At 47.0% G+C, this 27,880-nt stretch overlaps 1 protein-coding gene across 2 annotated transcripts in view; it reads left to right on the plus strand.

The window, feature by feature from the left end:
• Window positions 1-27,880, plus strand: part of TRPM8 (transient receptor potential cation channel subfamily M member 8) — an 88,829-nt gene that overhangs the window by 36,714 nt on the left and 24,235 nt on the right. For both annotated transcript variants that reach the window (XR_011539855.1, XM_070618647.1), the window contains exons 11-21: window positions 763-881; window positions 4,660-4,950; window positions 6,563-6,658; window positions 7,494-7,623; window positions 8,282-8,427; window positions 10,990-11,102; window positions 11,503-11,725; window positions 17,238-17,329; window positions 18,623-18,764; window positions 20,284-20,455; window positions 22,578-22,755. Coding sequence is in view for 1 of the 2 variants with exons in the window: in XM_070618647.1 (XP_070474748.1) it covers window positions 763-881; window positions 4,660-4,950; window positions 6,563-6,658; window positions 7,494-7,623; window positions 8,282-8,427; window positions 10,990-11,102; window positions 11,503-11,725; window positions 17,238-17,329; window positions 18,623-18,764; window positions 20,284-20,455; window positions 22,578-22,755 (1,702 nt within the window). In the remaining variant the exon portion in view is untranslated. The remainder of the gene's footprint in view (window positions 1-762; window positions 882-4,659; window positions 4,951-6,562; window positions 6,659-7,493; window positions 7,624-8,281; window positions 8,428-10,989; window positions 11,103-11,502; window positions 11,726-17,237; window positions 17,330-18,622; window positions 18,765-20,283; window positions 20,456-22,577; window positions 22,756-27,880) is intronic.

Here is a 27,880-nt window from a genome sequence, read left to right on the forward strand (position 1 = left end):
TTCCATGTATATGCACACACAGGCACACACACACACTTCACACACATAAATAATTTTACATTCAATTTCAGGGGTTTACGAATCTCTTGAAGCTTGTGAATGAACCTCAGTTTTCAAATTCTCATCTGTGGTCTTTGCTGTCTTAGAACTCCATCAAGGTGGATATTACCTGAGGGAAATAGATCCTCGGCAAAGAACATCTAGAGCTGGGCCTCCTGATTAAAATACATAAGATGTGCAGAGTAGTGCGAGGGAACCAGGACGTGCGATTTAAGCATCAGCTGTTTATTAGAATCATTCTTATTGTGCTGGCCAGAAATTTGGTCATAAGGATATTTATTAAAATGGCATTATATCTATAGAGATACATAGATACAGAAAATATCAGCTCTGGAAAAGACAAGTAGAACATTTTATAATGTGGCTCATTATTTCACAGATTTAGATATAGTGTAAGTCAGATGTGGTCCTTGAAATGTAACACTTATGGAATCTGAATCTATGCAAAAATATCAATATACCGTAGTTATACTGTTAGGATATGAAATGGAAAGATATTATTTTTGCCTGGATTGATCCTCATTATATGCTTTGGGACACAGAATATGGATAAGAATGAATGAAAATGCAGTGAGATGACGGTTCTCAGTGTTTGTAAGAGAGATGCTTAGACTCTCCTTTGATAATTGGCCATATGAAATTGTTCTGACTCTCTTATTTCTGGGCCTTTGGTGAGGTGATTTTTTTCCTGTCCTCTGACAGCCTTTAGCACCAATGAACAGGATAAGGATAACTGGAACGGGCAGCTGAAGCTTCTGCTGGAATGGAACCAGCTGGACCTAGCCAATGATGAGATTTTCACCAACGACCGCCGATGGGAGGTAAATAAGAAGCCCTCCTGGGTTATCACAGTGTCGCATCTGGTCCATTTCTGACAAAGTCTTCAATACTGAATCTTGCAAAGGATTATTCTGTTCTGGTGTATCAGTGTTGCTGAGCCTCATTTGCCTCATCTGTAGTATGGGATAATAACATTGACGTAGTAGGTTTGTGGTGAAGAGATAATACAAATAAATGCACCTCTGTGAGAAAACATCAACCCACCAACACCATCCAAAGTTTATAGCTCTTCAACCATGATATGAGAGGGGACCCTTTGTCTGGGTGTAGAGGTGTAGATATCTTCTGGGGAGCAGATGGGCAGAAGTAAATAAGGAAAATATGTGCAGAATGATCGAAAGGAGTTTACCAGAAGTAGCTCAACTAAAAATCAAGACAGTGGTCCTCATTTTGCACCCTGCCCCACCTGCCTAACCTCGTTCTGATAAGAAAATCGTCAGCAGTGAGATGCATAAGGGAACAATAGAATCAGTAGATTGAAAACATGCAATGAATGCCTTAGAGCTAGAAAATTGGGACTCCCCCAGTATGGAAGTTGTATGTCTAAGGCCAATTGTATAATCAAAGATGAAAACTTGATTTATATTAACATATGGTCAATTTTAATAATAGAATGCAAATAAGGTAATGGCTTATGGATTTTTAAATTATTCATTCCTTTAGCAAACATTATCTTGCGTTTGGTCTTTGCGGTGTAATGAACCTCATCACACATTACAAGCCTTTATTTAGTTGAGAGAACATAGAATTCTGAGCGGATCTAGTTAATTGATTCATAAATGAATCTCCATGTGTAAAATGTCCTATTTAAGTAAGGTCAGATCGTGCAAATAAACATAAACTCAGGCACGTATTGAATGGTACATTTAATTTTGTTAAGTTACCTGAAGATAGTTAAGGGTGAAGGCCTCATGGTTAAGAGAATAAACTCTGGAGCCAGCTCATCAGCATGACTTAACCTCTGCAAGTGACTTAACCTCTTTGTGCCTCAATTTCCCCATAGTGTGGAGAGTTGCAGCCAGCTCCTACTGGTCTTAGCAAGAGGTGACTGCTAAATGTTTAGGGGTTTTGTGAGTCTGTTGTTAAATACAGTTATTATTAAAAATTAGATAAACTTAAAACTAAATAAATTTTATTAAAAACAAAAGTGATAAATAATTAAGACTCATCACTTTCTGATTATTTTACTACATTTACTGTGGTCTATGCTCTGGAGGTTATTTATGTCTATTGTACCTGCGTGCTGGAAATTCTATATGGTGGTGTGCTGCTCCATGTCCATTTCCAATTCTCCATTCAATGATGTCACTTGGTAGCTGAAAACCGGCCATGGTGGGAGCATGTACACCATGCCCTTGTTGTTATGTGCTGTCCAGTCAGCTCCAACCCCTGGTGACCCTCTGAGTGAGTGATGTCCACAGTGTCCTGTCCTCAGCAGCCCTACTCAGCTCCTGTAGACTCATGCCTATGACTTCCTTGTAGAGTCACTCATCTATCTGCCTTCCTCTTTTCCCGCTGCCTTCTACTTTGCCCAGCATTATGGTCATTTCCAGAGAATCCTGCCTTCTCATGATGTGCCCAATAGGACAGCCTCAGTTTTATCATTTTTGCTTCCAGCGATAGTTCAGGCTTAACTTGCTGTAGGACGTGCTTGTTCATCTTTCCGGCAGCCCAGGCTATCCGTTGAGCTCTCCTCCAACGCCAGATGCCAGATGAATCCATTTCTCTCCTCTCAGCCCTCTTCACTGTCCAGCTTTTGCACCCATAGAGGGTAATCGGGAATATGAGAGTGTGGATAACCTTGCCTTCCTCTTTAACGACACTTCCTTACACTTGATGATCTTTCCTAATTCTTTCATTGCTGCCCTTCCAGGTGACAAGCAGCAGAACCTAGCTCATCAGATTGTTATGATGATCGAATCAGATAAGGTTTCTAAGTGCTTAGAACATTGGCACATATTAAGTGCTATATAAGTCTTTGTTTAAAAATAAATAAGAATCTTTGGAATAATAGTAATATTTGTGTAACCTTTTATGATGCACAGAGCGGTTTCATTGTGTTAGTTTACTTGGCCCTCACACCAGCCCGTAACAGGGACGATCTCATTTTGCTGGTTAATAAGCCAGGGCTCCATGGGTACCACAGGACGCGGAGTGACTGATGGTTTTTTGAGGGTCTGCTCTGAACTTGAATCTCTGAAGGCATCTTGACCTGTATTTTGTCTCATCTCATCCCCACCAGCACCTCTGTATAGGAGAGCCAACAGGCTCAGAGACAAGTCTTCTTCCAGGTCACTCATCCGGGTGATGGTAGAACCAAGGTTTGGAAGCGAAGATGTGTCTGGCTGCAAAGCCTTCCTCTTTCTCATCTGCCAGTGTGGTCCCTGGACCAGTGCCACGTGGGCATAACCTGGGAGCGTGTCAGCAGTGCAGATGATCACACTCTACCTCAGACTCGCTGAAGCAGCAGCTCTGAGGTTGACTCCAGCAGCCTGTGTTTTAGTAAGCTCTCCAGGTGACTGTGACGGAAGTTTGAGAACCGCCGCCTTATGTATCAAATGTATGAGCAAGGGCAAGGCCAGCGGATTTAGAAGGAAATGTGAAATGCCAGGCACAAGGAACATTTGCTGTGAGGACGGGGGAGAAAGTGCAGCTGCTGCTCTCCCCAGGGCAGCCACCTCTTCCCCTCCCTATGCTACCTGGAGGCACAGTGTGGGGCCTCGAGGCACTCTTGACAGTTCCCTCTCCAGGCAATGTGTGATCCCCGTGAGACCAACATTATACAGAAACATAAACCGATAATGCTGCCCTTGGCGGGAGTATTCCCCTGAACCAGGGGGCAGGCAAGTAAGACACTGGGTTGGACAGCAATGAGAAGTGCTGGGGACCTTGGGGACAGGAGAGACCAGGCTCTTAGGAGCAGCTGCCACTTGGCTCCAGCTGATGGTTCCCTGTGTTGTCAGTGATTCTGATTTTCACTCGTGAATCTGGATTTTAATGCTGAAAATGTGGATTTTTGTGAACCTTCTAATTTTTAATGTTGGCAACTGAATCACATTGTAAGAAATATTGTGGAGGACAAACAGGACATATCTGAGAGCTGGTGTGGCCTGTAGACCTGGTGTATGCCCAGAGTAAACATTAATTATCTTTACTAAGATTTTCAATAAGCTTCCATGGGGTAAGTTTTATCAGGAGCCTAGAAACTAGAGATAAAGATAAATAATAACTTGGTGTAGTTGTCAAGGGTTCCGATGACTTATTGTTATGTGACATGACGAGGCGTTCACTTGGTGGCATGTGGAGGGCAGCAGGATGATTCCATGGCACAGAGTGAAGAGTTGGCCGGTGGTTGGCACACCATCAGTGTCTCCTGTAGACTCCAGAGAAGTGATGGGCACTATACTGCTAGCCCCCTGTGCCCTAACTGAGTGCTTCTTCTTGACCAACATCATGCCTACATCCCTACGTTGTAATTATCCACGCTTTACAGTAACAAGAGCCAAGTAACTTCCAAGCCCACATCTAGCTGATTTCAAAGATTCCACCATGCTACTTCGCCTGTCTAGATATTGGAACTATAATCCAGTATTGTGTACAATTAAAAAGATAAATTTTATTCCCAAAGCAGAATTGGAAGAGTGGTTGAAGATGCTATTACTTTGTGGCTGGAAATTCAATGTGACTGGGAAAGAAAACACCTTGTGTTTCCTTTATTGGACTTAGGGTGTGAGTTCTCTCTCTGGTCTTTCTCTGTAGTCTGCTGACCTTCAAGAAGTCATGTTTACGGCTCTCATAAAGGACAGACCCAAGTTCGTCCGCCTCTTTCTGGAGAATGGCTTGAACCTACGGACGTTTCTCACCAACGACGTCCTCACCGAGCTCTTCTCCAATCACTTCAGCACCCTTGTGTATCGGAACCTGCAGATTGCCAAGAATTCCTATAACGACGCCCTCCTCACATTCGTCTGGAAACTGGTGGCTAACTTCCGAAGAGGCTTCCGGAAGGAAGACAGAAATAGCAGGGACGAGATAGACATAGAACTTCACGTATGTACTGGGGCAGTTGTCTTCTTAAATTCTCTGTTTTTTTGAGTCTTCCTTTAAAAAATTTCTTTACCTCCATCTTTCCCACTCCCTACCTCATTGCCATAAAGTAGTAATGTGTTGGCATTGTTAATTTTTTCTACTGCCTTTGCTTAAGATAATGAGTCTACCTGGTGAGTTCTCTGATGTCTTGCTTTCAGCTTTGTGCTATATTTCAAACTAGTTGTTGCAGTTTTTCTAATTATGAAGCTCAGTGTGGTGCACACACTTTCTGAAGGCATCTGACAGGGAACAGGGACAATGGAATGGCTGCATGCTCTTGTCTTAGCCTTATGGACATGATCTGCTTAAAATAGTCCTCTGCTGCCCGTGTAGAGGACTGAAGAACTGCCAAGTGTTCTTTTGTGAATTAAAGGGCGGAGAATATTTCCAGTGGAATAATCCAGATTTCCCTCTGAGAAGATGTTGTGGAGGCACCACCTCTACTCTCTCAAACTTTCCTCTTCTAAGTACAGGCAGGCTCAGTTTCCAACTGCCAGCACCTGCGACTCTTTGCTGAAGGGTTGCTCTGGTCTGAGACCAATTTCTGCCAGATGTTGGTGTATAAATACCCCAGCTCCCTCCCTGCTTGGAGGAGATAATCCTGAGCTTGTGTTCTCCACTGGCTCCTAGGATTGCCTAAGGGATTAATCTCTAGTTACCTACCAAGACGACTTGCTGGTAATGCACCCTTTATGGGTTCTTACTTTTCTGATCTTGTTTCCTAACTCTTTTATTGGTTTTCCTGAGATCACCCTTCAAATAAACTACTTGTCTCAATGCTTGATTGCTTCTGGGGAAACTCAAACTAGGTCATTATCTTTTATAGTTCTAGGATTTTAATGTGTGCATGTGTGTGTTGCAAACATCTAAATGATTTTTTAGATATTTGAAGTAATTGGAAGTGTTTAGAAAGCTTCTGTTTGACATTATTCATGTTAAGACCCTCCACAGTATCCATATCTGTGCCTGAAGCAGTTTGGATTTGGATAAAACCTCTAAGGAAGTTTAAAAAGAATATATACATTTAGTTGTTTTCTATCTGAAAAGGTTTCATTGGAATATCTGGAATGCTGAATAGGAGCTGGGACCCCAATTGATATATTAGGAATCAAAACTTTGAATAATGCTGCAAAGAAATAAGCATAGTTTTACGTTGTGATAACTGAACTTAAACCATAGGAAAGTTAGAATTCAGTCTGAATGATTTTTATAGGTGAGAAAAAGATTCATGTGATGAGAAGGAATTGCTTTCTCTTCGGCCTGCCAGATGTCATTCAGTTTTTAAATAGCTGTCAGCACACTTTTTCGCCCTTTATACCTTCCATCTAGTTGTGCATTGTCTTTTATGATAGAAAAAAGGTTTTGTGTCAAATTATACCACCTGGTGAGTTGCAGAGATGAAAATCACATCACTGTGCTGTTAAAATGGATTCATACACCGAGTTACAGAGCCCTCCGAGTGTGGGGTGTTCTCCTGGGGCATCCTGACCCCCATCTCCAGCCTCAGAGCGGTGCATCTACTACTGTGATGTTCCATTTGCACATGCTGACCTCATGCTTTAACCCCTCCCAGGACGTGTCTCCTATTACTCGGCACCCCCTGCAAGCGCTCTTCATCTGGGCCATTCTTCAGAACAAGAAGGAACTCTCCAAAGTCATTTGGGAACAGGTAAAGGTCCAACCCACGCCAAATGCATACTTTGTTGTGGTTGTTCTGACCTTCCCAAAACTCACATGCCTAATTGAAAATATCACTGATAAAATGGGATGTCTAATGTCAGGTGAATATGGTTGTGTGTGTTTCCATGGCAATGGAGGTGTGTGTGGAAGGGGAGGTCCCTGGAAGGCAGCTTTGCTGGGTGGGCAATCCAGTAGACACCTGCTTCTCAGCTGTGTGCACCTGTGTGATAGTTTTCCAAGAGATTTTTAAGTTTAATTTAAAAAATTAAGTTGTAGCTTTATTACATTATGGACAGGAAGTAGGGCCTGTACAGACTCTTCTTTGGGAAGCTCCCTGAGACTTTTCTTTGTGGTTTAGCACAGAATGGTCTTTGTAAATGATTTATGGACAGTTGTGAAGAAGGTACATTCTCCATTTTTAGAGCATAAAATTGGGTATTGAATATTGAGTTCATACACACAGTCTCACTACCTACCATTGTAGGTCTTCCACATCCTTACCACTTTTTCCTTCTTTGAACTATTATTACAGTACCACAGTGGGTAGTTGGGCCTCCCACAGTCATACTCCTCCTACCAGTTTCCTCCTGCATTTATCTGGATGTTTTCTTTTTATATGCTAATTTCATGTTCAAGACTGTGAGTATATTCAGGTTCAGGTGTATCTTGGGCACATCACGAATTTTACTTTGAATTGTTATGAACAGTTCAGATTTTACCATTTCCTGCTTTTGCCGTGAGTTCACCCTCACCTGACATTAATGTTGACTCGATCACTTCAAAAGATCATGAATTAACCTGAACGTTCTCCACTCCTCCAAAAGACCAGAGGCTGTACTCTGGCGGCCCTGGGAGCCAGCAAGCTTCTGAAGACTCTGGCCAAGGTGAAGAATGACATCAATGCTGCTGGGGAGTCTGAGGAGCTGGCAAATGAGTACGAGACCCGCGCAGTGGGTAAGCCTCCAGGAGAAGGATGCCACACGCATGTGCCCATGGCACTCACAGGCCTGATGGTGGTCAGTGGCATGGCCAAGCTCCCACCTGCAGATCACATGGTCGTGGGTGCACACATTGTGGCAAAAGCCAGATGCCCCTTGCTCCTGGCACTTACTGACTTTTCCAAGAAAGTGGGAAAATGTGGGCTGTCATCCCACAACCGCCCAGGGCCAACCCAGGCCAGGTCTAAGTAACTTGATGCCACAGGGAGCTTTCGGGTGTTTTGTTTTGGGGATGCTGTTAAGAAATTGTGACACATCTGAGGTTTTACTTGACTTGCAAGCTAATGAGTTAGCCTGCCAGTTTCACGTGCATCTACTGACAGAAGACCCCAGACCCCTGGGTCAGGCACGCAGATGGTTTATTACTGATGAGTTTTTATTGACGTCTGCTGCCATGAGGAGCTGTGAAGGGTATGGTGTGCCTAAAGAAAAGGCCTTGTTCAGGGAAGAAGTACCTTGTTCTGGCATCCTCTATGCCTCTTATAAACCAGGATGCTCACACCCAGGCTTTTCCTGAAGTCAGGGCTTGGTTGGGAGGGGTGGGGGCAAGACAGTTCGTGTGTCTGCCAGCCCTGCCTCCAGCTTCCCTCTCTCTGGTGATCGTGACACTGTAGAGCTGTTCACGGAGTGTTACAGCAACGACGAGGACCTGGCCGAACAGCTGCTGGTCTACTCCTGTGAAGCATGGGGTGGAAGCAACTGTCTGGAGCTGGCGGTGGAGGCAACAGACCAGCATTTCATTGCTCAGCCCGGGGTCCAGGTAAGCAACGTACAGGCACCCAACCTCACGTCCAGAAATGGGCCTTTGACATCAGATGCCATTAGCAGCATTAAAAAAATACGATATTAAAAACAGACCTTCAAAAAAACAAACCAACCTTCTCCTCCAACATAAAAGCCGTAGCAGGAGAAGTTGGGCGATGTTACGGGAGATGGCAGCATCTAGACATCTGTAGAGATCCTTGCCTCAGGAGATGGTGCACGAGAGAGAATATTCTTTGAGTTTCCACAAAGTGAACAGTATGGTACCATAATTATGAGCTCGGTGTCTGGATCCCACCGCTCGGTCTCTGGGTCTCCATCCACTGTATCTCTGACTAGGTGTGTGCTGATGGGCTGGTTTCACAAGCTCTCTGAGCCTTAATTTTCTCATCTGTAAAATGGGCATACTAGGAGTTGAAGGAGGGGTTGCTGTGGGGATTCAATGAGATACTGCATCGAAGGTGCCAGCCCTTGTTGTTAGCTGTGACTTTTACAGCTATTTTTAGTGGAAATGGCGGTAGAGAAACTAGTATGAAGTGGGTAAAGCCAGTGTAGAGGTTTCCTGCATGGAATCAAATTAATAGTGATTTGCACCTGGTGCCTCAGGTTTTGGAGGGGAGATTTTCCACCCAGAATCCCAGTGGGAGGGGTCTGGGTAGGAGGAGGTAGGTAGGGAAAAGATGGACGGACTCAAACTTGTCTGCCACACCCATTGCACATTTTATCACGTTTCATCGTCACAACACGGGCGGAGGTGGATGTCATCCCATTTTACTGATGAGGACTCAGGAGCTCAGAGAGGTTCTGGAACCTTCCCCAAGTTGCTACTAAGAAGTAGCAGTGCTGGGATTTGATCCCATGGTGATTGTCCATCTCATGGACTTTCCATTATACAAGGCAGCTAATCATTAGCTCAGTGTTTATGAAAAAATCTGTTTGCTACTGCAGCTACGATGGGTTAAATGAGTGTGGTCATCTATGATGAGGAACACGCAGTGAAGGAGTCTTGTTATTGCTCCATTTTAGCCCCTGCACCACTGTGGGCTAGAGCGAGGCCAGCCTCGTCTTTGGGGTTTCCTGGGAGACGGGGTGGGGTGTCCGGGCAGCCACTTTCTGCTCACAGCTTCTTAGACCCCAAACCCCATCTTATTGGTGTCCCAGAGCTTTGGGCCCTGGAAAGACTGACTCATTGCTCCCCTCCAAGTTCACCAGTCCCAAGAGTTTCAACCAAGTGCCAGTTCATTGATGTTCACGGACAATCTCCCTGCCAGGCTCACGGGACCAGCGAGTTTGCTTCCTGTAGGCAGACTGCCATGTGGGGTCAGATGTTGCTGGTGGCTGTGGAACCCAAGCTAGGGAAGAGCTTTCTTGGACAGAGGGGCCTATGGGGGAGGGCCTACTGTGCTCCTCACCCCGGCAGGAATGTGACAGTGAGGAACACTGGACATTACCTGTCTTTGATTGGCGCCCCCCAGAGCAGACTCCAGAGCAAGGATTTGAATGCAAGTAGTTTGCTCTGGAGGCGAGCCCAGGAAGCACAGGAGGGGAGAGGGGGCAGGGAGACCGGGAAGGGAAGGAAGCAGATGCAGGCGTGCTAAGGAGCAGTTGTCACTGTGCACAACTATGACTCAACACTGCTAGGGACTTCGGAGGACTGCATGGGACCTGCCCCAGGGTTGCCCATCCAAACACAAAGAAGCTGGCATTTACCCACCAACTACAGTCTGCCATTTGTTGGGGGTTGTCCCTCATGGGCCAAGCATGTTCCCAGCTGCCACAGCTCAGGCAGAGTGTGGCAGGGCTTGAAGGAGAAGCTGTCTTCTCTTAGAAAGAAGTGCCCAGATGTGGGTGGCCCGTGCTGGTGCTAGCCCCATGGGCCAGCGCTCGAAGGGCCCAGGCTTCCCCTTGCTCTGCCACGAGACACACCAGCCTCCTTCCGACATGTTCTTTTTTGAGAGCTGTGTGTTTCTTTGATGTGGTCTAGTCTATGCTCACCCTTTTTTGTTGACTGAAAATACAACCTCAGCTGTCTAACTCCCACCTTCGTGGGAGGCCCTCGCCCCACCTGTCAGGGGTCGGTATCGCCTGGGGCAAAGCTTTTTCATGCATTTCAGCTCAAATCGATGTTGAGACACCAGTGGTCTCTCCCTTCCCACCTGTCTGCCTCCAGAAATGAGTCCTTGGGGACTGCAGGTAGCACTGGACGTGTGTGTGAATTCGCGATCGTTAAGGAGAAAGGAGCTAGGAAGACACTTGTTTAAATTTACATAGTAAGAATTAGAGTTGGTTAAAATTTATAGGTTTAGTGAATTTGGACTCACATCAGCTGTTGTGAAGTTCCCAGAAGCCAGCTTAGGAAGGACTGCAAATCCAGCAGAATTTTAAATTGTTTTACCAGAGCCCTTAGAATCCAGGCATCTAACAGAAAAGAATAAGGACTTTAATGCAGGGAGGGGTTCATTCAGGGGAAGTTCAAGGGCTGGGAAGAAAGGGTGCAGACCATCCCACATTTCATGGCATTAATAAGGACCCGTGTGCTTTGTCTTTGTTTTTGCTGTAGAATTTTCTTTCCAAGCAATGGTATGGAGAGATTTCCCGAGACACCAAGAACTGGAAGATTATCCTGTGTCTGTTTATTATTCCCTTGGTCGCCTGTGGCTTTATCTCATTTAGGTATGAAACGGAGGCACATAATCGTGTGTGTGAGTGTGCGTGTGTGTACATGCATCCACGTGTGTGTGTGTGTGTGTGTGTGTGTGCCCTTGTGTCCAGCATTGTGAGGTATTTGCTCTAGTGCCTACAAATTAGGTCTGGCATCTCCCCTGACTTTCCCCTGGTTTGATTTCAAACAAGTAGAGGGAGGGCCATGTCTTCAATCTCCAAGGCAGAATTTGAATTTGTTCATCATGAAATGCCAAGGGCTGAATTTGGGCCGGGCCAACCTTAGAACAAAATTTTGACGCGACCCTCCTCCCCCACGGCAGTTGTGGTCTATACTCATCCATGTTCAGAAGGAGAATTATAGTCTACCTAGTGATGTTTCCAAGGATGGTGACGATGCTCTCACCTCTAGGTCCAGGAAGAAGCCCATTGACAAGCATAAGAAGCTTCTGTGGTACTTCGTGGCGTTCTTCACCTCCCCTTTTGTGGTCTTCTCGTGGAACGTGGTCTTCTATATCGCCTTCCTTCTGCTCTTTGCCTACGTGCTGCTCATGGATTTTCACTCCGTGCCCCACCCCCCCGAGCTGGTCCTCTACGCTCTGGTCTTCGTCCTGTTCTGTGATGAAGTGAGACAGGTAGGACAGCTCCCACGTAGGGCCCCTCCTCCTTTCCTCAGTGGGCAGCGTCTTCCTAATGCCAAGGAGGAGCAGAAGTTGCTTCTGAAGTCCCAAAGTCATTCTTTTCTCAAAATCAACGTTCTTGTTAGGTGGTCGCCCATGCAGATGCATTTGCAGCATCTCAGCACTCCAGTGAGCTCTCTTAGCACCAGGCACACTCTTTGTTCTCTAATTAACGTTAATTGATGGAGATGAATTACTCATGACCGGGAATGTGTTCAAAAAGCAGATTGACGTTGGACTGTAAACCCACTCCCATCGTCAGGAGCCATTTGTGTTCCTGCCACTACCGTCACTGGGGGAGGCAGCATGAGAGTGACAGGGGACTTGGGAAGACTTTCGAGCTAAGAGCATCTTAATACCCAGTGTATCAGAGTGATGGTGTTTGAAAGTCATTGAAGTCCCTGTGCATTTCAGGGAGTTTGTGTGAATTATTCATGCTGCTTTTCAGTAGTTTCTTGGGATCCACGTGTTTTGGCATCCACTCTCTACCATTGAATCCAAAACTTTAGCCCACCCTGGCACATAGCTGGTGCTCAGTTAGTGATGATTGAATAAATAAATACGGATGGTGCTGTCCTTAAACCATTAGGAAAGGTCACACGAGAAAATCCTTTTAGACTTCATAGTTTACAAATTTTTTGAGAACTGCTGTTGCCGTCACTTCTGTTGCCCCTTCTGAGCCCAAACCCAACACCATATCCATTCAACAAGGACGGCCTAAGTGCTCACAGTGTATGAGATACTATGACAAGCACAGCAAGAGATTTGGAGGGGCAAAGAATGCTGTTCTTGACCCCACATAGTGGCTGCCTAGGATGGGAATCCTAAATTGGTTTCAACCATCATGCCAACTCTGATAGAATTTTTTTGTGGCTTCCAGGAGTCCTGAGTTGAGAAAGATTCTGAGGCTCTGTTTGTTCTCAGCAGGAGGGTGTCATAATCAATTAGTGATGTCTGCCATGGGCACCAGAGGTGGGAGGGCCCTGGGTCTGCCTCATAGGTGGGAGGTACAGATGTGGGTGGAGAGGGGGTGGAGATGGAGGAAGAGTAACATATATGACACAAGTCAGTGTTGAGCACGGCAAGGTCGTGGGCTTTGTCTCCCAATAGCTCTCCCAAAGACAGAGTTGTGCTGGTGTGCAGAGGATGTCAACGACTTCAGATCAGCCCCTGGGAGCCCCATGCACTAGCTCATGCTGTCACAGCTCAGTCCAGGCCATGCCTTCTGTATTAGTCTGCTAGGGCCTCTGTGACAAAGGACCACCGGTAGCGGGGCTTAAAGAACAGAAGTTCATTGTCTCATCGTTCTGGAGGCCTGAAGTCCAAGATCAAGTTGTCGGCAGGGTTGGTTCCTTCTGAGAGCCATGAGGGGAATCTCTTCCAGGCCTCTCTCCTGGTATCTGGAGATTTGCTGGCCATCTTTGCCGTTCCTTGGTTTGTAGGTGCATCACTTGATCCCTGTCCTCATTCCCACGTGGCTTTATTCTTGTGTGCATGTCTGTGTCCAAATTTTCCAGTGCCTTAAGGACACCAGTCATATCGAGTCAGGGGCTCACTCTACTCCAGTGTGACCTCATTTTAACTAATTACATCTGCAAGGACCCTATTTCCAAACAAGGTCACATTCTGAGGTCCTGGGGGCTAAGACTTCAGTGGATGAAATTGTGGAGGGACCATAATTCAGCCCACAGTGGCTTCCATATAGTCTTTCTCTTGGTTGTCATCTTTCACTTGCTAATTATCTTTTTGACTCACTGTGAGTCAGCAGCAAAGGGTGATAGTATCCTGTTTGAGGGGAGTAGAGAAAGATGGACAGAGAGCCAGCACTTAAAACAGGAGTGGGCCCAGGCCAATGTGAGAGAGTTAACCAAGGACCTCCTGAGTTCCGTCTTCCTAGGAGCTGGCTCTGCACGGGGTCACGCATGTTCCCTTCTCTGCAAATGGTGTGGTCGGTTCTGGGACCCTGGCCTCTTCGCTTTCCTTCACTCCTGGGCATGGTTGACCACTTCTCCAAGCCACATCAAAGAGGAAGAGACAGCGTTCCCAGTTTAGCTTTGGCAGAGGAAGGGTCTAAAAGGGCCAGGTTGGAGGGCTTTGTGGCACCGGAAGAGGAAGGCCTGAATCTCACGCCGTCTGAGAGGCCGGCAGCCCTCTCGTCGTCTGTGGTCAGGGAAGTCCCTTTCGGCCACCAGTGTCCTCCTGATAGTGGGCTTTGTGCCCAAGGATCTTGACCGGTCTATGGGAGTCGGTGGACGTTGAGGGCAGCCCTCCCACTCCTGGCAGAGGCAGCGGGGCCACTGGAAGGTCACACAGGACTCTGAGCGGCCCCTGGTGGTTTGAGTCACACACATGAACCCGAAGTCCGTGGGCTTTAGTGGATATGATGGGGGAGCCGTGTAGGGGTCAGAAAAAGTGTGCGGGTTGTGTGAACTTGACAACACGCGTCCTGGCTCTGGTTTCTTCACCTCAGTTGACCAGCCTGACATCTTAAATGAAGTCACTGAATAGAATCAAGTAGCAGTGAGTTCACAGCCCAGTGGGGAAATAAGTCGTTAGCATAAATAAGCAGAGAGACAGAGAAAAGGAGGGAGGAGGGAAAACAGCAGGAATTGCAAGTAAACGGTGGTAATTTACTTAACTTCTCTAATCTTCTGGTTCCTCGCCCTTAAATGGGCAGTTTTTCTACTGTAAGAGGTTATTAAGAGGAGCGAGAGGCTGGGATGCCTGACACGTGGGCCTCGTACAGCTCATCCAGCATCACCTCCCCAGGGAATTCCTTCTGCTTCTCCAGCTCCTGACACTTCTCTGTTGTTGCCCAGAATTGGGCGGCACGGAAATAACCTGATCCACATGTTTGTTTCTTATCCATCTTTGGTCCCTGGGGGCAAGCTCAGGAGCTGGTGTCTATGTGTTTCTTGGAAGTGTGTGCATGTTTTTTAACAAATGAATTGACAAGGGGGGTCTTCGTGATTCACCCCAGAGCTGGGCTATGACTGACAGTGAGTGGGGGGTCAAGATAGTGGCTCATGAGGCCAGAGCTGGGCAGATGAGGAGTACGTGGCACGAAGGGGCCCAGGGATAGCCTTCTGAGCAGAGGCTGCTTTGGTGGCTCCTTCTTGGAATGGTTGGTAGAAAGTAAAACATCCTTTCTCTGCTTCCTTCCACCCTTCACTCATGCTCCAAACCATTTCTCTGTCAGTGTCGTTCCTGACCCTGCCTAGGCCTTAATGCCTTGCATTCAGACACAGAAGCTGCCGTTCCAGGCCAAGCATTATTTGGTTCCTCCAGGTGCCTAAGGAAGCCATGAGGCCTAGAAAGAAGACTTCCTCTGGGTTGCTTTAGAAGGCAGATCCTGGCCTGGATGAAAGGTGCAAGGAGACACATCTTGGCTTAAGCCAAATACTTCATTCATGTATTCTTTCTTTCAATAAATATTTATTAAGTACCTACTATGTGCCAGGCACTGTTCTAGCCACTGGGGATACAGCAATGAGCCAAATGGGCAAATATCTCTGTCCTGATGACGCTTCCTACTAGTTCAAGATGACGAGTAGGGTCATTCCTGGGAGCTTTCAAGGAGAGGAGCACAGCACTGGGTGCGTGAGCCTCACGTTTACAGGGAGGGTGGCTAGAGGAGTTGAGGTCCTGAAGTCACAGACATCTCGGTACAAGTTCAGATGTCCATTTAACTACTAAGTCATTTATTCGGGTCGTGCAGGAAGGAGACAGGGCAGCTGCATTGTGCTTGGAGAAGGGTGGGCCCTGGGCAGGTGTTGCATGAGGGGTTGCCCGGGAGGGACACTGAGCAGGACGCCGAGTTGGAGCGGACGGTGGGCAGGGACCTCGGGGGAGGGAAGAGGGCTGTGGAGGTGCTAGTCATTCCTGGGGTCTGCCTGGAGGAAGTCGTGCCCACAGCGTCCCAGCTGTCTGTCAACCTTCATAGTGGGTGGCGTTTGATACGGAGGGTGACAATGAGCACATAGCGCTTGGTCTAAGTGTTTCTTCTCTTTTTTCAACGTTGCTTTTGAATGGGCCAGTTTTAGCTCAGCCTGACAGTGTGTTAAGGTGATGGTTTGGGAAGCACCCTGTGCTTGCTTGGGGTTAGGAGTGTGGGTTCAAGTCCAGCTCTGCCATTTGAGATCTTTGCCAGCTGGACAGCTCTGATTCTGTGTTCCCTGAGCGAGTCTGCAGAACACGGTCTTGATGATCCTTGTCATTAAAGGAATCCGACACTCGGGGTCGCTGTTTCTCTTCTTGTCTGTGGCCTCCTGCGTTTGGAATCCTCCATTTGATTGGTTTCCTCCTAACTCACAGTTCCGCTGGCCTGGTGCTGTCTTAATTAACCTAATTCACACTTGTTAGAGAAAAACCAAACCAAACAGGATGTTAGCTGTTTTAGATTGTGTCTGAATGTCAAAAGTGTACCTTTCAGTATTTCCTGTCTCCTTCCCCAGCGGAGGATGTCGATTTGCTAAATTGGAATTTTTAACCAAGGCAGTCAATAAGTGCCAATGTCCATTAAACAGATTGTGGATGTTTATGTACAATGGGATAAGTTCCATCATCTCTTCATGGAAAACACTGCTCAATCTTGAGGCCCATTGAATCCCCAAATCCTAAAAGATAAGATGAAATATGGTCCTGGTGTTTTATAAATATAGCCCATCTCTGGCATTCCATTCAGATAAAAGGCCTCTATTCATTAAAAAAAAAGAATGTTTTCTCATTGCAGTGGTGCCTCTGAGCCCCAGAATTGAGCTCCTTAGAGTTTCTCCCATCACTCAGGCCAGGATTCTGAAAGTCCTGTGGGCGGAGCTGAGTCAGGCTGGGGTGGGCAGGTTGACCTGTGCTTCCCTGCCTCCCAGACCAGAGGTTCAGAGGGGTAGCAGGTGGCAGGTAGGGCTCGTGCCAACCACCCTGTCTTGCAAATGATCCTTGGTGGGTGGCAATCAGTGTCTCTGGGCCCACTCAAATGGACTCCATTTCTGAGCCCACGAGTTCAGCCATCCCACAGTGGAATGTGGTCAAACTGGGGCTGCTGAAATCCGGGCGATTTTAGTATTTCTTTGGTGCTTGATTTCATAACATCCTCACTTCCTTGGCCCACTGAAGTCGCTAGTTGCATTTTTAAGTGAATGAAAGGAGGTACTTCTTGAGAAACCCATGATGTTTCTTGCATCCCTTCCAAGTCTCAAGTTGTAGGATCTCTGTGGGCCCTAAAGAAGAAGGGTGATGCTGGGGAGAGGCAGCTAAGATTCAGAACCCTGAGACCCGCCACTTGCTGGCCGTCTGCCCTTGGACCACTTTCCAGTGCCCCTGGAATAGCATGGGGCCTGTGGCAGGCTTCACTTCAGCCGTCATTGGCTCAAAAAGGATCTGGAAAAAACTGTGTGAACATTAACAAATCTGGCAGTGGTTGATGTTTCCAAGATGCTCATGTCCTCTCTCTGTCCCTTTCTGTGTGCAGTGGTACGTTAATGGGGTGAATTATTTTACCGACTTGTGGAACGTTATGGACACACTTGGTCTTTTTTACTTCATAGCAGGAATTGCATTCCGGTGAGTAGCCCACAAGACTTCTCCCACTTATAGGTGTTTCTGATGCTTTTGGGAGAAAAGGTGAAGGAAAGATCTTTGACGTTTTGAGCCCACGATAAGCCCGCCCCCCCCGCCATCCCCCGCCGTTACAGATCATTACAAAAGACCATCATCTCTGCCCCTTCGAGACACAGCTTGTTTGGCATAACGTCCTGTCTCATCTCCTCCCCTCTCCTGGTGATCTGTAATTGAAAAGGGGTTCTTCATCATTTTTCTCTTCATGCATATAGAATTTGGGGAGAGATAATTAGAAATTGAGGAGAGCAGAGAATAACGAGAATGCTAAATATTGCTCAGCATTTTCATTTGGGGCCATATAATCTTCTAAAATGCGCTTCACTTTGACGCGAGTGCTGGCTATGGGCCTTGCGCTCCCAGCTACAAGCATATTTCAGTCCCAGAGCCAGAGCCTGTCATTATAAAAACCAACCTAAAATTATGGTTGAAGGCAAAAAGCAGTGTGCACTCCACGTGGTAGAGAAATTGGGGTACGCCCCAACCATGGCCCCCACTGCCTTTGCTGCGTCCCTGTAGGCCTGCCTTCCCCCGATAGCTTCAAGGCAGAGCTTGTGGTTCCAGCTGAGCCGATCGAGTGGTGTCCCTTTGTAGAGAAGCCTGACAATTCATATTTACACCTACCCAGAATGAGACGGTTTACAATGAGCGCTCACTCTACGATTTGAAGGGAGGAAGAACTCAATTTCCTCCTCCAATAGCTTCCCTTTCGACTTGGGTTAAAGGCCCAGCATTTGAATCACCGTTGGTTGGACATGATTTCTAGAGCATTCCATTTAGCAAGCACATATGGCTTTCAATTAACACATTAGCGGGTGGTCAGCTAATCAAATGATCTGGTGCAAACGAGGTAAGTTTCATTAGGGGGAAGCTGGCAGGGTCAAGTCTCTGGTGGTTGGGGTGGGGTGGGCGCTGGGGTCGCTCTAGAAGCCTGTGAGCCAGGAAGTTAGCGATACGGAGATTGGGTTCCTGCAGCAGTATTTGAGGATGAAGGACTAAAGTGGCAGGAATCTCTGAAAGCTTTGTTGTATGTGATGTCCTTGCCTCTACTGGAGTCCACCAGGGCAGAAGGTCATGGCCTTTGGTTTTCAGTGACTGACAGGTGGGTGATATCCCTGGCCTGTTTCCAGTGTCAGTCCCCAGGCTCTCGGCTGGTGCTTCACGTTGGTCATTTTTCAAAGTAAAACTTTGAAATGTTTTTTCAGTATCTCACAGATTCCATTCCCTTTCTTTCCCTAGGCTCCACCCTTCTAATAAAACCTCTTTGTATTCCGGACGAGTCATTTTTTGCCTGGATTACATCATATTCACTCTAAGGTTGATCCACATTTTCACTGTAAGCAGAAACTTGGGACCCAAGATTATAATGTTGCAGAAGATGGTAAGTACAAAGAACATTGGTAGTCGTCATTCTTCTTGCTATGCTGAGTTCCTTTAATTGTTGATGGGGGGGTTGGCCATAGAGTGACTCTTGCATTTCGCAATCAGTAAGGTTTGCTTTCTTTGATGTGTTTTCATCAGGGGCCTCTCCCAGGTTAAAATTTAACAAAAAGTAACTGTGAGAAGCAGACAGTGTAATTCAGTGCATTGTGAATAAAGAAACTCAATCCGTTGTATTTATTTGGATTTTACACTTTACCAAGAGCTTTCATTTGAGTCTTAATAATTCACTAAGAGCATAGGCAAGATAGAGATTTTATACCCATTTTATAGATGTGGGTAATCGGGTCCAAGGAGACGAGTAGGTTTGTCTAGAGACGTGCGGTGAGCTGGAAGCACAGTGAGGCTGGGACGTCAGTCTTCCAACCATGTAATATAGATGCAGGCACAGTACCACTAGACCCTTTTTATAGGGACCTATAACAGAAAGATGGTGGCCTAGTGGTTGGGGTCAGGTGCTCTCACTGCTGTGGCCCGAGTTCCTGTTCCAGTCAGGGAACCATACCATCCGGCTGTCAGTTGTCACACGGTGGTGGCTGTGTGTTGCTGTGATGCTGAAAGCTCTGCCACCAAGATTTCAAATACCAGCAGGGTCACCCATGGTGGACAGGTTTCAGTGGAGCTTCCAGACTAAGACAGACTAGGAAGAAGGACCTGGCCACCCACTTCCAAAAACACTGGCCCTGAAAATTCTAGGAATGGCAGCAGAGTGTCGTCTGGTAGGGCGCTGCAAGGGGCGAGGATGGCACAAAAAGACTGGACGGGGCTCTGCTCTGCTGTCCACAGGGTCACCAGGAGTTGGAATCCACTCAACGGCACTAACAACCAGGACCAGAAAGATAATTACACACTGACAAGGATGCTTTGCTGAGCTTTTTTCCAGATGCCCCAGCTTCCCGTGCTTCTGTCTTTAAATCAGATGGGAGTCAGATTAGCTCATCTGGAGATTTCTTCCAACACCGAGGATTGTTGAGTTTGTGGTTTTAATTCAAAGCATATCTGAGGCATCCCGTCACCATGAAGTCGTGCTGTGTGTGCAAAAAATTAAAACGAATTAAACTGTGCATTCTTGTCTAATAAGGGTAGCTTTTATATTGTTAAAAAAAATGAAGGACATTATTTAGGGATTTAAAGAAGGTGAGCACCGTGAGATGTAGAGAAGGCGGAGTTCTCCAAAGTTAGGGCCCTCTTTTGCTCTCAAGCTGGTCTCTCATTCAGAAAGCTTCTATTGCTGAGCTGGCTTGGAGGCAGCAAAAATGCATCAGTTCGTTTCGACTCTGGAATAGAGATGTTCCAAGACCCAAAGGTGACGATGGCCTTTTTTTTAAAAATTAGTGAGGGAACGCTGGGTGAGTTGGGTTCCCCAGACCTTGGAACCTCTGCCCTTCTCTGTGGTCAACTGAGGGGACGAGGCGCCTTTGGCGCAGTCCTGACTCCGTTCCCCTGTCCTCCCTTGACAGCTGGTAGACGTGTTCTTCTTCCTGTTCCTCTTCGCTGTGTGGATGGTGGCCTTCGGGGTGGCCAGGCAAGGGATCCTCAGGCAGAACGAGTATCGCTGGAGGTGGATATTCCGCTCGGTCATCTATGAGCCCTACCTGGCCATGTTTGGCCAAGTGCCCAGTGACGTGGATGGTGAGCCTGACTTGGCCCGGGGGGGCGGGGACAGTGGACAGGAGGCAGTCGCTTCCAGAGCCAGCCTCTGGGGCTCCCCACGCTGACCCTTGGGGATGTCACAGAAGCACACGGCGAGCCCTAACCCTGAAAACCTTTCCTTTGTGCCTGAGCGGGATTTTACGTCTGCCTTGCAGATGGTGCCCCAAATTCAGCCTGCCAGTTTCAAACTCTTTAAAAATCACATTTCTCATATTTTCAGCAGCAACATAGCAATTGACAGCAACAAGCCCCACGAGTTTAGAAATGAGTGTTGTAAGTCATGCTCTCCTATATAACCGGGCACCCAGTTATTCCAAAAAAAAGCAATATTAAAGATTTTCCATTGGAACCTGGGAATTTTAACTTCCAGAGTTAGCCCACTGCCAGCTATGCTGGGGAGGCAGGCTGGTGGTGATGAAGATGGCGTTAAGGCTAATGGTGGCAGAGATGGCATTAATTTGCCCGCACGTGTTTTACATGAGGAAAGCGTGGGGCCTGTGCAAACTGGTGTGTGTTTTGAATGAGCTGTTGAAAGCATCTTTACGATGCTGACAATGGTCTGGGCTTGTCATGTTCTGTCCTGCCACCCGAAAAGGATCCTGATGTCTTCCCTGCCCTCTTGGTCGTATTTCTCAGCTCCCTGGTGTTTTCTCGATTTTCCTCGGGGCCTCCTGCCGTCTCTCTGGCCTCCTCCTCTGCGGCCTCTTCCAAGATCTTAGAGACAGCTCTTTTTCCACGCAATGGTGGAAAGGCACTTTGTTATTATTATTCCTTGTCCGCACGTGCCGTTTTCATAGATGAGCACATTGCATCCTCGCGACAACCCCGCACGTCGGTGGTTTCAGTCCTTTCGTGAGGTGGCTCACAGTAACCTAAAGAGCAGGTGGCAGGCGGAGTTCAAATCCTGCTCAGCCACGAGTGCGCTGTGTGCCCTGGGAAGTGACTCGACCTCTCGGTCTCTCCATTCTCTTATGGGTCAAACCGGCGTAGCCCCATCTTCCCCGCAGGGCATCTCACCAGCCGCAGGACCTCACTCCCACACCCGGAGGAGGAGAATCTCTAGCCCAGAGCAGCTCCCAGAGGGCCAGATGCTTATGTCCATTGCCTTCTCTGAGCTTTCTCAGATGCACCTCAGCACATGCAAATGAAAGCTCCCCATCCTCCATTTCAGACTCGGACTTCCTCCGAGGCCCCCCATTTAGGGTCTGTTGCCACCGTTCATGCAGTTGTGCAAATCAGAAGCCTTGATGTCACGTCCGTGACACCTCCTGTGATTTCATCCACCATATCCAGTTTATCAGCTACTTTTACTTGACTTTATCTCCTAGATGTCTTTGAAATTCAACCTCATTTTAGCATCCCCACCGCCACCCCCACAAGCCATCCTCACTACCTTCCTGCATGGCTCTTAGTGTAACCTCCTCATGTTGCCCTCTGGCTCGTTATGATCTGTGCTGTGGCCAGAGTGGTCCTTTAATAGAGAGAACCTGATGTGTCATTCCTCTGCTTAATGCAGTCTAATGGCTACCCGCTATTTTTAGTATAAAGATAAAAAAATTAACATGTCTGGTCGCTGCACATCTTATTCTCTCATGGCCACAGAAGTTTCCAACTTCCTACCACAGGGCCTTTGCATGTGATGTTCTCTCTCTGGATGCTCTGGGTGCCCATCTCTCCTCTTCGTGTAGTTGGCTCCTGATCATCCTTTTGCTCTCAATTCAGAGACCCTTCCTTCTTAGGAAAGCTGTTCCTGGATGAGTTGCCTCAGTTTATATCCACAGAGCATAGTGGGCATGTCATTCTTAGCATTTCTCATGGGCTAAAAATTTAAACATACGTGGTTGTTTATCTGCCTACCCAAAGAGGCTGGAAGGTCTCTGAGGGCAAAGATCATGCCCTTCCTTTTATCTCTGATCGTGGTGAAGTCCTTGGCTCATAGTAGCTACTCAATAAATCCCTATTGAATGCATGAATGAGTGATTCTACGTTGTTTGGATAAAGCACCTTAGAACAGTGCCCAACACATCCCATGATCATCACGTGCCACAACACTGCCCCCTCCAGAGGATCCTCACTTTGCCTCTTGGTTCTACATCCTCAGGTACCACATACGACTTTTCCCACTGCACCTTCACCGGGAACGAGTCCAAGCCGCTGTGTGTGGAGCTGGACGAGCACAACGTGCCGCGGTTCCCTGAATGGATCACCATCCCGCTGGTGTGCATCTACATGCTCTCCACCAACATCCTGCTGGTCAACCTGCTGGTCGCCATGTTTGGGTATGTGCGCAGTCGGTTCCCTGGGTGTCTGGCTGTACCAGGAGGGATGGAGGGGCTGGGAGCAAAGCAGCCATGGTCTACCCTCGAGGAGCTTACGGTAGAGCTTTAGGAGACTGGTGGGCTGGATGCGGTGGGGCCTTAAAGGGACTGTATTAAAAATACATTGTATCCCTATTAGCTGTGCTGTAAGTTTATTTGACACCCAAGGTGAGCACGTGTAACACCCTCCAGGATGTTCAGACTCTGTATGTTCAGCATCCATTTCACAGTCTCCCTGGAGCGCCATGACGTTGACGTGACGTTGACTACAACGCAGTTCAGCTCATCTCCAAGGTTCTTATTTCCCGTGGACTCAGTGGTATGGGTTCTAGGCCTTAAAGGACACAGCCTGGAGTTAGTTACTCCTTCACAGTTTTCGGTTTAACTACAAACAGAAAGAGCAGAGTCAGGAGACTGAGTCTCCTTTGGGGCTCACGTCTAATCAAGTTGGGGAGAATATGATATGGACGCTAAACTGTTTTTATTGCCTCTGGCCATTCTCTTTAATACTTTTAGAGAATCATGGTTTTCATTTCCCCTTCATCTCTCTTAGGAGGGTTTCAAAGAGCCCCACGAGATAGTTTCGGTGGGAGTACTTTAGTTTTATGCTGTTGCTTTATGGTGGGTGGTCATTTTGAGTATATGAATCCTGGCACAGATAGGCAGACAGAATAATTAGCAACAAAAAACAAATTAAAAAATTATTTGTTAAACCTTGGGGTGGAAGAGAACCCATTAGTCAAAATCAGAAACCAAGTAACTGTGAAAGGTAAGATAAACACATTTGATTTCATAAAACAAGTGTTGAAGGTAAAGGACAGCTCTGACGAAGTCACGAGGTGAACGACAGACTGGGGGGGGATGTTGACCTATGGTGAGCAAAGGCTTTTAATTCCTAATATAGAAAGAGCTCCTGCAAACTGATAAGAGAAAGATGGCCCAGTAGAAAATTGACAGAGGAAATGCAATTCAGAGAAGGAAAATTCAAATGGCCCATAATGGTATGAAAAATTGGTCAACCTCGTGGAGAGAAAAGGTCAGATGAAACCAACAGTGAGATACCGGGACACATCAGATGCGCAAATATGAAAAGGAGCCCCTTTGCTGGGGATGATGCTGGGGAATGGTCCTTGCTGCTGGAAGTGTGAAGTGCCCCTAGCTCTTCAGAAAGAGTGATGAAACAGTAATAGCAAAAATACACAAACCCTTGACCCAACTCCTTCACAACGGGAATCTATCCTAAGGATGTAGGTACAAAGAAAGATGTTTACTGGATCACTGTTTGATGCCTATCAATGAGTGAATGACCCAATAAAGCGCGTTATAGACTACAGAATCATAGGCAGCGATCAAAAAGAAAAAGATCTATATTTATTGGCTCGGAAGGACAATATTTTGTTAAATATAAAAAGCAAATTGCAGACATTTTTATGATATAGCCTTGTTTTCTTTCAATAAAAAAAAGAAATTAAAAAAAATCTGGTATATATTTCACTCGTTACAATGATCACATATTGCTTTTGTAATTTAGAAAAGAAAATAAGAAAAGGACAATTGTCCCGTAGAGCCCTGAGTTTCTGAGAGACACAGGATTGTAGATGAGGGTCAGTGGCCTCCCTTTGTGGGGCCTGAGTGGGGCCATGTGCCTCTGGGGATGTCACTCATCGAAGGGGCTGAGCAGCGAGGGACCGTCTGGTCTTCCAGTGTTCAGAGAAATCCTCCTCCCGTCCGGTTTCTACCCTGTGGCCACAGGGATATTTCTAAAATGTCACTGCTCTGTTTAAAATTCCGGAAGACTTTCAGTATTTCCCCATAGCTTTCAGGGTAAATTCCAGACTGTCCGCTTCCCCCCAGGCCGTCCGTGACCTGGCCTTTGAACATACCATCAGGCTTCACCCCTGCTATCTGTCCCCAACAGGCACGCAAGTGTCCATCTCTAAACAGGGCCATCTGTCACGCCTGATGCTTTTGCACATGCTGGTCCTTTTCCTGGCTTGTTCCATCTCGACCGTCTCCTGCCCCATTCCTGTTTGCTGTTTGAGTTGGCAAGCATCACTCTTTGCCCGAGTGGTTCCTGATGCCCTGTCCACTTTGCATAGAGGCTCCTTGGGCCCCTTGCACAGGGACAACTTTCTCTCCTGCTGGACAGTAAGCTTTGAAGGATGGAGCTGGGGCCTGTCTGAGCACCTGGCACTTTGTGGGTTGGTTGGATGAGTGAAAAGAACAGGCTTCTTTCCCATGTTTGGTTCATTATTTGGTCATCAGTTAGGAGTTTGGCTACCAGGTCTGTTATTTACTGAGAAGCATTGATGGTGAATAACGGACCAGCAAGTGATTCATCTCACAGATGTAGAGCATCTGCTCTGTGCCAGGTGCCTGGGCCTCAAAGATCTCGTGGTCATTGGCACCATGTGGCCTTACAGAGGGAATGTGCAGCTTCCCCGTCACCCCCCCGACTGGAGGCCAGGGAAGGACTCCAGAATCGGGAAGCCTGTGTCACTCACAGGAACCTAGACAGTGTCATGCTGCCAGAGGTCCCCAAGTCTGAGCTTGCAGAGAGAGGTGGCAGGTAAAGGGTGACCATGTGTCCACTCAAGGGCAAGGAAGGCAGGACCAACTCCCAAACCTGAGGCAAGAGTGAGGAGGGCAGGGGATGGTTTGGGGTCCTATTTTATAGGGATAACATATCCTATAAGCCTTTACCTCAAACCTTGGATAGTCTCTGTAAAAACCGACCACATATATAATTTCTACAGAAATTAAACCAAAGGGCCGTCAGCTCCCACTGCCGTGACCTTTGCCCTCCTCTAATTCAGTCAATCTCCCCTAGGCACAGAGTAGAACAGTGCTCAGAGCTTTCCTGAGTCTGTGTGCTCTGAGCAGTTCACAGACTCTCGAGGACATGTCACGTTGGTAATCCATTATCAGGATTACAGTCGTGAAGTGACAGCATTTGGAGCCAGCCTGTCATTTTCACTTTGAGGAAATGAAAGTCGGGCAGCTCAGTGTCAGCGGCCACACTACTGTGGGGCTTGGCTGTGTCCATTGGAGGCTGGAATGCAGATCTCCTCCCGATGAGCCCAGAGCCATCGCACCACACCCCACTGTTGCCCCTACAGTGCTTAAGTGTGACAACTTGGGGACATGTCCTCTCTAGGGGGGTGCCTCTTGGGTTTGTCCTGGGTTAAACCAAGGGCCTTTTCTTTGTTAACACCTGTCTGGGGACTTGAGAGCAGCTAGAGCGGTCCCCTTGCCATCCTTGGACGAAATCGTCAGACGCTGTTCTGATGGCTATGATGGTTGTTCTGGGCTTACTCTGAGAGCCGTTGGCCCCAGGCTGTGACCCCTGTGTGACACCACATCAAAGTATTCCTGTGAAAGCTTAACCATACACAATGGCCACCTTATGAGCTGTAACGTAAACTCACACTCGGGGATTTTAAAGCATCTTGGAGTGCTCTCTCTGTGGTATTCACAGGGAGAGGAAAAGGGTGCAAACATCTGAGCTTATTCTATATTAATATGATTGATTATCAGAGGCCCTGAGTGAACTTAAAATCAGTAGATGACTCTGGGTTGTCTTAACGCAGGCTGTAGCCCTTATAGGCACTGTGACCTGAAGATAAAGCCACCCCATGTGTTTCTTCCGAAAAGGACTCGTCAGACATGCCCTAATCTAGACTAATTCCTAAGAGTAAAATATTTTTTGAATCTTAGGAATAATGCATGTTCATTATGAATACACAGGAAAGTAGAAAAAAGAAAATGATCCCCTGGTACAGACTAAAGTTTTGGGTGCTATACTTCAGCAGTCAAAGGGAGGCTGTTGAAATGGGTGAAAAAAGAAAAAAAGAGGGCAGGTAATTGTAATAATAGTAATAGCTGGGGCTGTCCCTGTGGTGTAGTGGTTAAGTTCACGTGCTCCACTTCAGCAGCCTGGAATTCACAGGTTCGGATCCTGGGCACAGACCTTGTCAAGCCGTGCTGTGGTGGCATCCCACATCAAAAAGAGGAAGGTTGGCAACAGATGTTAGCTCAGGGCCAGTCTTCCTCAGACACACACACACACACACACACACACACACAAATAGTAATAGCTAGTATTTATTGATACTTTTCAGTACTAAGCACATCCACATGCTACCTCATTTAATTGTTAATCATTTTGGCGTAAGTGTGGCTTTATTATCATTTTACAAATGAGGAGTTGGAGGCAGCAACCTCTGTTAAATTAACCTGCTGTTAAGGGAGTTGGTGGGCACATAAATATATTAACATAATATAATATAACATAATACAATATAATGTAAGCAGCCTGAAAGGCTATTTACAAAGGACCATGGTGCACAGAAAGGGGGCCTGTGAATTGTGAAAGATAGTTGCGGGGGGAGCTAGGGTCAGCAGCAGCTAGCAGAGGTGACATTTGCTCAAGGACCGTGTGCCTGGAGCCCAGAGCCTGGCTGGGGAGGGAGAAGCAGAGGAGATGAAGTGACTCTGGGAGAATTGGCAACCTCCAAGTGTGGAAGAGTAGGCCAGGTTATGGAGGGTCTTTTATCCATGTTAGGGAATTTAGACATTTTCCTGTAGGTGAAGGGAGAGGGCACGGGTCTTTACACAGGTGCATGGCACAGGCTTAGTGGTGCTATTCTGATAGCCGCTGAATTGAGTATTCCTCAATTGAGTTAGCACTTCAAAGATCAGTGCGGTGAAACTGCTGGTTGTCTCTCGTGTTGGCTGCTGTTGGCTTTGAACTTGCTTTCTTGATGCTGCGGAAGAAGAGGGGAACGGGGATGTGCGGCTCATTTTAGCATGCATGCATGCCGGCGGGCACTGCGAGGTGCAAAAAGTCAGGGTCACTAGGGGTCCTGGGGTGGCGCTGGTTGGATATTGCTGGTGTGTTGGGGATGGAATAATGAACAGAAAGTGCAGGAAATCTGTGAAAAGCTTGCAGGAGGTGTTTGATTGAAATCTAGCTGGCAAGTTTCTTGTACTTCAATTTATTCTAAAATTCTGCCATTGTTTTAGCATCCTCTTTTTCTTCATGAATTTTTTGCAGACTTTTCATTCTGTTCTGTGGATCAGTCTT

The sequence above is a fragment of the Equus przewalskii genome, chromosome 5 (genome assembly GCF_037783145.1).
Source record: "Equus przewalskii isolate Varuska chromosome 5, EquPr2, whole genome shotgun sequence".
NCBI lineage: Eukaryota > Metazoa > Chordata > Mammalia > Perissodactyla > Equidae > Equus > Equus przewalskii.